At 46.2% G+C, this 11,192-nt stretch overlaps 1 protein-coding gene across 2 annotated transcripts in view; it reads right to left on the reverse strand.

Moving 5' to 3' along the window:
• Positions 1-949, reverse strand: part of CUNH2orf49 (chromosome unknown C2orf49 homolog) — a 16,757-nt gene extending 15,808 nt beyond the window's left edge. The window contains exon 1 of one of the 2 annotated variants that reach the window (XM_026647802.1): positions 824-949. In XM_026647802.1, coding sequence (XP_026503587.1) covers positions 824-949 — 126 coding nt within the window. The remainder of the gene's footprint in view (positions 1-823) is intronic. The other variant, XM_026647808.1, reaches the window with a different exon arrangement.
• Positions 950-11,192: the final 10,243 nt, after the last annotated feature.

Genomic DNA, 11,192 nt, shown 5'->3' on the forward strand with positions numbered 1-11,192 from the left:
ATGTGCTGGCCGCGGCTTCTCGCCACCCCCATTGGCCCAGGACGGCGAACCGCGGCCAGTGGGGGCCGTGATCGACCAAACCTGCCGCGTCAGCAGGTAAATAAAACTGGCCCGGCCCACCAGGGTGCTTACCCTGGCGAGCCACGTGCCGAACGTTGCCGACCCCCTGGTATATAAGGTGCCACAGGACTCTTTGCTGCTAGAGCAGGAGGTGAACTCAAACTGTCAGCAACAATGTATATTAATAAATGTATTTAAAGTTACTTTCGGATCAGGGCATTTTAATAATGTAGGTTTAAACTAACCCAACAGTTTGACGAATTCCCTTTTAACTTCGTGCAAATATTCTTTTACTTTCTGGCAAATCTGCCAGCTTTCAAAATGAACAAGTTATCCAAACCGAAGCGACAAGGCGTTGCTAAAATAAAGCGCTGTAATGGAAGCTGACTCTATCCTGGCGTGGAGGAGACCAGCGCCTCTCCAGAGCCAGCCTGCTATTTTCAAAGGCCGTTTCACAGGGAAGCATCGATCCGCGTGAAACGGGCTCTAACAGTCCCGGGTACAACCAGAGCAGGGACACGAGCTGGGTTACAGCAGCGACCTCCCCGGCTCTCTGCGCTGCCCCTGCGCCGGCACCGAGCCCGGCTCAGGCTGGCACGCGGCAGGACCCGGGCCGCGCGGGGCCGCATGGCTCCCGGGGAGAGACTCAGTGCCCGGGCAGGGATCTTCCAACTCCGCTCTCCTGGCCCAGGGACCCCAGGCGGTGCCGGGCGCCCCGCGGGCTCTCTGGGGCTTGGTGAGGGGGGTCCCCCCCCGGCCGCACCTGCTCCAGGGTGAGCCGCAGGAACTCCTGCGACAGCAGCTCCGGGTGCAGCAACAGGTCCGAGTCCATCCGGCCGCCGCCGCCACCCTCCCTTGCTGCCCCCCGGCCTCCTCCCCGCGCCGCCATTTTCCCGCGCCGATTCCTTCCCATCGCCGTTCCCACAATGCTGAGGGTGGCGCGTGGGCAGGAAGTGACGCAATACGGACTGAGGGGAGGAATGTCAAACCCCGCCCAGGCCGGCGCCGGGAGGCGCGTGAGTGAGCGTTACACGTTCCAAAAAAGGCGGCTTCAGCCGGGGGTGGGGCTGCGCGCTCAGCTCGCTGCGCCTGCTTCGCGCGAGCGTTGCCCCAGGGCGCGAAGCACCAGAACTCCCACCCCTGCCCTGCGCGCCGCTGGGGCTGCGCTCCGCCGAGTTTGACTTGAGTCCCTACGAGGCGCATCGGAGCTGCCTTGTAGGGTTTGCTGGGGTGTTGTGCTGTCTGTAGCTGTCCACAGCATTAATGCCTTGCAGCAGCACAGCCCCCCATGGAACAGATCCTGCAGAGCGCTACCTACTTTAATTGCTAGCTAGTAAAGTATTTAAGCACATTCTTAATCAGGGCCAGCTCCAGCTTTTTTGCTGCCCCAAGCAGCGAAGGGGGGGGAGGGGAGCCACCATCGCTGGCCCTTGGGCGGCAGCTCAATTGTGCTGCTCCATTCATCGGCAGCAATTTGGTGGCGGGTCCTTCGATCCCTCTCTTCCTCTTTGGTGGCACTTCAGCGGCAGCTCAAAGAGGAAGAGAGGGACTGAGAGACCGGCCGCCGAATTGCCACCGAAGACCCGGACGTGCCGCCCCTTTCCATTGGCCGCCCCAAGCACCTGCTTCCTTCGCTGGTGCCTGGAGCTGGCCCTGTTCTTAATTTTAAGCAGAGGATCACAGAATCATACAAATGCAGTGCTGAAAGGGTCTTAGTGATCACAGTCAGCCCCCTGAGCAGAGTCGGGAGAAAGTAAATAGAAGTATCAGAGGGGTAGCTGTTTTAGTCTGTATCCACAAAAACGACGAGTCTGGTGGCACCTTAAAGACTAACAGATTTATTTGGGCATAGGCTTTCGTGGGTAAAAAACCCACTTCTTCAGTAAGTGGGTCTGAAGAAGTGGGGGTTTTTACCCACAAAAGCTTATGCCCAAATAAATCTGTTAGTCTTTAAGGTGCCAGCGGACTCCTTGAAGTAAATCTAGACCAGGGGTAGGCAATCTATGGCACTCGTGCCGAATGCGGCACATGAGCTGATTTTCAATGGCACTCACACGGTCCTGGCCACCTGTCAGGAGGTCTCTGCATTTTAATTTAATTTTAAATGAAGCTTCTTAAACATTTTAAAAACCTTATTTATTTTACATACAACAATAGTTTAGTTATATATTTGACTTATAGAAAGAGACCTTCTAAAAACGTTAAAATGTATTACTGGCACGCGAAACCTTAAATTAGAGTGAATAAATGAAGACTCGGCACACCACTTCTGAAAGGTTGCCGAACCCTGATCTAGACCATCGTTGACAGGTGTTTGTACAATCTGGTCTTAAAATCATCCAATGAAGGGGATTCCGCAACCTCTCTTCGAAGCCTATTCCAGTGCTCAACTATCATTATAGTCAGGGCCGTCCTTACCCATACGCAAATTTCCTGGTGCCCTGTGCAGCTGTTTGCTGCTCCAGCCCCTGCCCCGCCCCTGCCCCAGGCCCCCCACCTCTGCCCTGCCTCAGCCCCGCCTCTTCCTGCCCCTGCTCCGCCCCAGCCCCACCTCTTCCCACCCCTGAGGAGTGCAGCAGGGTGGCGGAAAGTGCAGGGACCCAGCCCCAGCCAGCCCCCCCCGCCAGCCTTGCCCCACTGTAGTCCATGAAACTTATGCTCAATCTAATATAGTGAGGGATTACTGAAAACCTGATTCATCATATGTGAGGTTCATCAATCCCAAAGGATTGGACGCTTAGCCCCAGGCCAATATGAGTCTCAGTTCTTACCCAATAATTATCCTGATGCCAATACTTTAGTAACTAAAATTAAAGGTTTAATAATAAAAGGAAAAAGAATGAGAGTTGCAAATGGTTAAAAGATCAGTATACATACCAATATGTGTCAAGTCCTCAGGACAGTTTCATAGCAGAGATGATTTATAAAAGTCTTTCTGGATTCAGGTCCGAATCCAAAGGCAGCTTAGATGTAATGTCTGTTAAAGTTTTTCCATGCATTTTCCAGGATATTCCAAATAATTATTTGGAAGATCTCCATCTTATGACTTATACTTTCCCTGTTCAAAGTTTAAGCAGACTAGAGATGGCAGGATCAGGCCCTTTATAGCTCTCTAGCAAGCTGAGAAGCCTCTTGTCAAAGCAGGACCTTCCCCCCAGGAAGAATAGGCGGTGCAGATTGTCTGTGGATCATTGCTTTCAAGCTAATCTTCTATTTCCTATGCATACACAGGTAAACTAGTTGCACTCATTCACATAAGGCAATCAGTCTGTACTTCATTATAGCATAGATAGTTAAGCTGAAGACAACATAGATAATATTATTAGTTTCCTGTAGTATCTTACATATTTGATCTTAAGGTTAACAGAACCATGTGTGTGCTTAATATAAAGCAATTAAGACATAAAAGGGAATTAGCATCTACAAGCTAATCTGGTTACATTGTTAAACTTCTAACAAGATATAGGTAAACAGGCAAATACACTTAGCATCTACCCTTGATTTCTATTCAAGGGCGGCTCTATGTTTTTTGCCACCCCAAGCATGGCAGTCAGGCGGCCTTCGGCGGCACGCCTGTGGGCGGTCCACTGGTCATGCGGATTCGGCAGCGTTTCTGCAGGTGATCTGTCGGTCCCGCGCCTTCGGCGTACCTGCCGCCGAATTGCCGCTGAAGCCGCAGGACCGGTGGACCACCTGCAGGCATGCCGCCGAAGGCTGCCTGACTGCCGCCCTCATGGCGGCTGGCACGCCGCCCCCCGCGGCTTGCCGCCCCAGGAACGCGCTTGCTGTGCTGGTGCCTGGAGCCGCCCCTGTTTCTATTACTACAAATAAATGAGTTGACGATTGCTAGTCTAGTATATCTCTTTGAAATTCACACAAGTTGATTACATTTCAATGCCTTTTGTTAAATTGTTATGGATCATCCCCAGGTTGGCTGGTTTGTCAGTACACTAACCTAAATCTCCCTTGCTGCACATCACTTTAATTCCTTCTTGTCCTACTTTCAGTGGACATGAACAACAGTTGATCACCAAACTTTTTATAATAGCCTTTAGCATATCTGAAGATTGATATCATGTCTTCTCTCGGTCTTCTTTTTTCAAAACTAAATGTGCTCAGTTTTTTTACCATCACCTCATAGGTCAGGTTTTTTAAACCTTTTATCATTTTTGTTACTCTCCTCTATACTTTCCAGTTTGGCCATATTTTTTCTTAAAGTGTGGCACCTAGAACTGGACACAGTACTCTAGCTGAGGCCTCACCAGTGCAGAGCAGAGCAGGACAGTTACCTCCCATGTCTTATAAACACCCCAGAATTATCTTAACCTTTTTGGCAACTGCATCACATTGTTGGCTCATATTGAATTTGTGATCCATTATAACTCCCTGATCCTTTTCAGAGTCATTCCATTGAAGTCAATGGCATTAGGCACATGCTTTACAGGATTAGGGCCAGACTGCTCAGCACCTTGTAAAATCAAGCTGAAAAGACATATTCTGAGACAGGATGGAGGGACATAGTTTGTGTGATCAATGCTACCCTACCATTCACCTTGGGTAACTATTTAATTTGAGTTTTAAGTCATATTACAAACTACATAGGTACCACAGCAATAGGTATTTCTCTAATTCATTAAATTAAATAAGTACAACTCACACCTTCCCTTCTACAAAAGCATTCTATATAAATGTGAAAATTCTCTCTGAGACAATGTGGGTGTGGTAATATCTTTTGTTGGACCAGTCATAACAGCCAGTAGGGAAGAGGAAAAGCTACGTTCCTCACAGCACCCTGCCTGTGGGGTCAGGTGAGGCACGGGATATCGGGGGGAGAGGGGGAAAGAGCAGGGCACATGGGGCTACTGGGAGGTCACATAGACTGGGGTTCAGAAGGGCTAGTTGGGGGGACAGACTGGGCCAGAGGCTGAATGGGAGTGGGGGTGCAGGGCCACATGCAGATGGGGGGTAAGGGGTGCAGGGCCATGGGGGCAGAAGTGGCTGAGTGGGGGTGAAGGGTCACTTAGGGATGGGAAGTAAAACCATGGGGGATGGCTGAGTGGGGGTGCAGGAACACATGGGGACAGGGCAGCTGAGTGGGGGTGTAGGGACACATTGGGACGGAGCCAGATGTGCCTGACTGAATGGGAGAGGCTAGGGGTTAGCCAGGGTCTGCATGGGGGAGGCTCCCCAACTCTCTCAATATCCCTCCCCACCCCCAAACAAACCTGTTCCATACTTCTCCCACCCACACTCAACAACCCTCCAGGTTCACACCCAGGCTCCTTCCCCCAAGCCTTTGCACTGCTTCTGAGGGATACGGGAAATATGTTACTGTACTGTAGTTTAAATGAATTATTACTCAAAATTCTGTATTAATATGCCTAATAAGTAATCTATTTGTCAAAAAACATTTCCTGAATTTTTTTGTTTCCTGTATTGTTACAGACATACCGTATATGCTCAATCATAAGCCGGTTCGTTTATAAGCTGACCCCCGCCAAGATGGATAAGTAAAAATGGAATTTTTTTGACCCATTCATAAGCCGACCCTATAATTCAGGGATCAGCAAACTTTGGCTCCCGGGCCATCAGGATAAGCCACTGGCGGGTCGAGATGGTTTGTTTACCTCGAGCGTCCGCAGGCATGGAGGTAAACCTAAGTAAACAAAGTGTCCCGGCCTGCCAGCGGGTTACCCTGATGGGCCGGGACAGCAACTGGTGGGGAAATTGGGGGGGGGGGAGAAGCAGGGGGTCAGAGGAGTAACCCCGTGACCACCCCCCACATGACCCCACCCCTAGCCCAGGCCCCTCACACTCCCAGCAGGCGGGGCTGGGCGGCACGGCCACAGCCTGCCAGCCTCAGAGCAGCAGCTGCTTTGGGGGCTGGGGGGAGAGCAGCGTGGCCAGAAGCAGAGAGACTCTGGCCCCGCCTCTTCCCTTCTGGCTCTGCTGGCTGTGCTGCCTCTCCTTGTCCCCTCTGTTGAGGGGAGGGGCTGTGTCCCACCTCTCCCTCTCTATACCTGTTCATAAGCCGACCCCCTTCTCTGATGCGTCCCTTTTTTACTAAAAAAAATTGGCTTATGAATGAGTATATACGGTACTTGCTGACAGGTATTTTGAAATAAATTATCAAAATAATTGAAACTGGCATGATTATATTGTATTATTTTGACAAATAAAATATTGTGCAAAGAATGTTTAATTTTTCATTGCATAATTCTCCGAGGAGTAAACTACACTGCACACAAGATACTCTGTGTCTGTTGTCATTTACAGTAGAACCTCAGAGTTACGAACAACAGAGTTTCGAACTGACAGGTCAACCACGTAGCTCACTTGGAACTAGAAGTACGCAAACAGCAGAGACCAAAAAAAAGCAAATACTGTGCTGAACAGTACTGAGTTAAATGTAAACTAGTAAAAACAAGTTTAAAAAAAGATTTAACAAAGTAAAGAAACTGTTTCTGTGCTTGCTTTGAGGTTCTACTGTACAAACAATTGAACAGGTCTGACACAGTGTATCCAGCAGAGGGCAGTGGTGTACATAACACAAGAAAAAGAATACAAGATCAATTCTCATGCTACAGTGCTAACATCTTGGACAAGAAAATAATGATCTCAGGGCCTAGTTTTACTGGTTACTGGTGTCTGACCATTATGGACTCATACAGTCATTTCTAAAACTTTCTAGCAGCCCATGTTATCACTGTAGCTGAATGGAAATCTTGTGTATGTCCTTTAGGTCAACGAATCCATCTTTATATTGTAAACACCATGCTTATCTTTGGTATTATATAAACAATAATAAATGAGATAGGCACTTCTCAAATATTAGAAGTCATTCCTTCTTTGCAGTTGCATCCATGTACCATTTTAAGATCCTACTTCTAACACTTATGCATGTGCTTAACTCTGTGAGTAGTCTCATTTAAATCAGTGGAATTATAGTAGCAAATGAAGCACGTGCATAAATGTTTGCAGAATCAGGGTCTAAGAAAGGACACATATCATTTACATATTAAGTAGTTGTTACTTATAAACTACTCAGAAAAAAATACCAAATATCTTTCACTGTATTTGTAACCATTTTAAATAAGTTTGCCGTGTTTTATCAAACCTTAAGATAGATACCATATTCTTTTAAGTCACTGTTTGTATTTCTCCTACCTACACACTAAGTGAAATCAAACCAATCTTTCCATGCATTTGTCAAAGTACCTTCGGTTCCTAGTGTAAAAAAGTTTAAACTTCAGAGTATTTTAATATATTAAAAAACAAAATAAGGAATAGTGTAGACCCATTAGGTCCTTTCAATATCAATACTTCTCTTGAATCACAAATTATATCTTTATGTGTTTGATAACTCATATTGTTGCATATGCAAGTGACAATAGTGCATTGCAGCAGGGCTTTTCAACATATGGATCTCAACCATAGGTGCCAACTTTAATGGCGTTGGTGGGTGCTCAATCCGCCTCTGCCCCCGGTCCCGCCCCGACTCCACCCCTGCCCCCTCCAGCCCCCATTCCAACCCCTTCCCCAAAGTCCCTGCCCCAACTCCGCCCCCTCCCTGTCCCATTCAACTCCTTCCCCAAATCCCCGCCCCAGCCCCGCCTCCTCCCCTGAGCGCGCCATGTTCCCGCTCCTCCCCGCTCCCTCCTGGAGCTTGCTACAGCTGTTTGGCAGTGGCAAGCACTGAGAGGTAGGCAGAGGAGCTGGGACGTGGTGCACTCAGGGGAGGAGGCGGAGGAGGAGGTGAGGTGAGATGGGGCGGGGCAGGGAGCTTGGCTGCCAATGGGTGCAGAGCACTCACTAATTTTTCCCCATGGGTGTTCCAGCCCCGGAGCACCCACAGAGTCGGTGCCTATGATCTCAACCCCCTTTCCCTTTCCAAATTGCTAAATGGGAGAGGAGTTTCCTGGCTAGATCTCAACTAGTTGGGGATGTGGGGATAGATATGAAAAATGGATATTCGGTTATGGAGAAGGTAAAGACATGTTTCTGAAAAGGAACTTATCTTCTCTAGCTGTGGAAGAACAAGTATGTCACACAAACATGCTCCAAACATGTACAGATAGTGGGAGGGTACAGTTTTCTGTCCTCTAACATTTGGGAAATAAAGTGGACTGAAGCTGAACTGTCAGGCCTAATTATATGTAGTGAATGAACATCTTAAGCACAAAGATACAATGCACAATGGGGAAGAACATATACAGGAATACTTCATCATAATATATTAAGTAGTCCATAGAGAGCAATAATACAGCCACTGCTATGCCTACTTGCATAGCAAAACCTACAAAAATAATAGTGGTGTGGTGAAGAGTTATTTTTCAGTTTATATAACTATGTTAAATGTTGCTATTTAGTATAATTGTATTCGGGCCAGGCTGACAGTCAAAACAGTGAAATGTTCTGCCTATTTTAAGTTTAATCCTGACAGGGGCTGTACCTCACGTCATTTTCAAGCAACCTTTTCTGACCAATCCAGAAGTGGAGTTGACACACTCAGTAGGCAGGTGTAATTAGCTTTTAGTGTGACTGTCAGGAAGGGTGGTCCCTACACCATATATATCAATATGGAAAATACTAAAAATGAGTATGTGATGGGTGCCACCTGGAACTGGGGTACCACTGAGCCCACCTAACCTACCAGCTTGGGTTCCCTTTACATTGTACTGCTGTGACCAGCCTGCCAAGACCTCTTCCAGGCTCCAGTCTGCAGCTTCACCAGCACACATACAGGCAGGGACACACCCAGCTGCAGAAACATACAGATGATGTGATCAGCTCTGCATGGGAAGGCTTCAGCTAAGGAACTTCCCAGCCACCTAGGCATGCACCCTCCTCTGGAGTGTAAACCCAAAATTATACCATCTTGCGCTGCACAGGGAACTGTACAGCGTAAGCTCATAAAAATCGCCCCCATCCCTCAATGTGGAGAGGAAATATACAACAGCTTTTTACCCCAAGTTATAACTTCCATGCACTGGTTTGTGATAAAGCAAAAATGAATTGATTAACTACAAAAGATAGATCTTAAGTGATTATAAGGGATAGCAAACAGATCGAAGCAGGTTACCTAGCAAATAAACAAAAACGCAATCTAAAATTAATATACTAAAGAGATTGGATATGAGTAGCAAATTCTCACCCTAAATGATGATTTAAGCTGGCTGCAGGCTCTTAAAGGGCAAGCTGCACTTGCTTGCAGCTTAAAACCCTAGAAATCCCTCTAGCCTGGGTCCAGCCCTTCCCCTCAGTTCAGTCCTTGTTCCTCAGGTGTTTCCAGGAGTCTCTTTGGGTGGGGAGTCAGTGAAGAACCACGATGATGTCACTCTCCTGCCTTAAATAGCTTTTGCATATGGTGGGAACCCCTTGTCTCCAAGCTTGGTTCCCATGCCTTTCAGTGGAAAAACACTGATATTCCAAGATGGAGTCTAGTACCAGGTGATCTGGTCACATGCCCCTGTAGTGTCATAGCAGTCATGACTCTGAGGCTGTTTGTAGCATCCTCAGGAAGGCTCCCAGGTTGGGAAATAAATTTCTAAGGCCTATTGTTTTCTCTAATGGCCCTTCCCAGCCAACCATCTAGACTGATTGCATTCTGCCTAGTGGGCATTCCCCAGGTGTAAATACATTTGTAATAGATGCATAGACAATATTCCTAACTCGAGATACCAAAATGATACATGCATACAAATAGGATAATCATATTCAGTAAATCATAACCTTTTCAATTATATCTCACATGACCTATCTTGCATAAAATACATTATAGTTATGCCATAATCATATTATAATAATATCTCTATGAAGAATATGGAGCATAGTGTTGCAGGGTACAACTAACAAAAACTAATTATAGTAAAATACTTTAGTCAGGCGTCAATAAAAAAAAATTTATATAGCTACACACAGGAGGTTTGTTATTGAAGTAAACGGGATCAGGATTTGGCTGATAAAAATGATAGCTCTGCCTATTAACATTTGATGATCTGCAATAACCAAAGAGGTTTGGCTACTGTAGAGTAAAATAATTGTGCATTGCTCTGAGTTAGTAATCTACTTATCCATTTAAAAACAAAATAGAGAATTAAAAATAATTACGTTTGTAAATTAACCATGTTGCCATTACAACATACAATTATAATGCCACAAGTACTTAATGCATTTTACAAAAGTAAGAAAAAGCAAAGGGAAATAAATTATGCACATATATATATATCAGTACTAAAAACCCTAAAAAGAAATTGAACTTGGACTTTGAATGACTCAACACAAATTAATTGTGCACAATCTATGTAACCACACAATTTTATCACCCTGCCCCATTCCCCAATTGTCTGTTATATCCACTTGTCTTTCTCATTGTTTCCTTGTGTTCCCTTTGTCCGTGTTCACCTGTTGTCTCTTGAGCTCTTTGGGGGCAGGAACTGTCTTTTTGATTGTGTTTGTACAGTGCCTAGCACACTGGAGTTCTCGTCCATGGCTGGGACTTTTGAAGTACAAATAAAATAATAAATACATAAATAATAATAATAATTAATTGTTATATCTTGTCTTAAATTAGGCCCTGATTCTGAAAGTGGACCTTTGTGCCTGTATTGAGCTCCCATAATGTCACTTGTATTTCATTCCATTGCATTGACTTAAATAAGAACATAAGAACAGCCATACTGCGTCAGACCAAAGGTCCATCTAGCCTAGTATCCTGTGTTCCGACAGTGGCCAATGCCCGGTGCTCCAGACAGCATGAACAGAACATGTAATCGTTAAGTGATCCACCCCATCCACTCATTCTCAGCTTCAGGCAAACAGAGGCTAGGGACGCCATCCCTGCTCAACCTGGCTAATAGTCATTCATGGACCTATCGTCCATGAATTTATCTAGTTCTTTTTTGAACCCTGTTACACTCTTGGCCTCCTTCAAAACATCCTCTGGCAAAGAGTTTCACAGGTTGACTGTGCGTTGTGTGAAGAAATACCTCCTTCTGTTTGTTTTAGACCTGCTGCCCATTTCATTTGGTGACCCCTAGTTCTTGTGTTATGAGAAGGAATAAATAACATTTCCTTATTTACTTTTTCCACACCAGTCATGATTTTATAGACCTCTATCACGTCTCCCCTTA

Source organism: Terrapene carolina, unplaced genomic scaffold (genome assembly GCF_002925995.2).
Source record: "Terrapene carolina triunguis isolate 2854851 unplaced genomic scaffold, T_m_triunguis-2.0 Scaffold21, whole genome shotgun sequence".
In the NCBI taxonomy this organism is placed as follows: domain Eukaryota; kingdom Metazoa; phylum Chordata; order Testudines; family Emydidae; genus Terrapene; species Terrapene triunguis.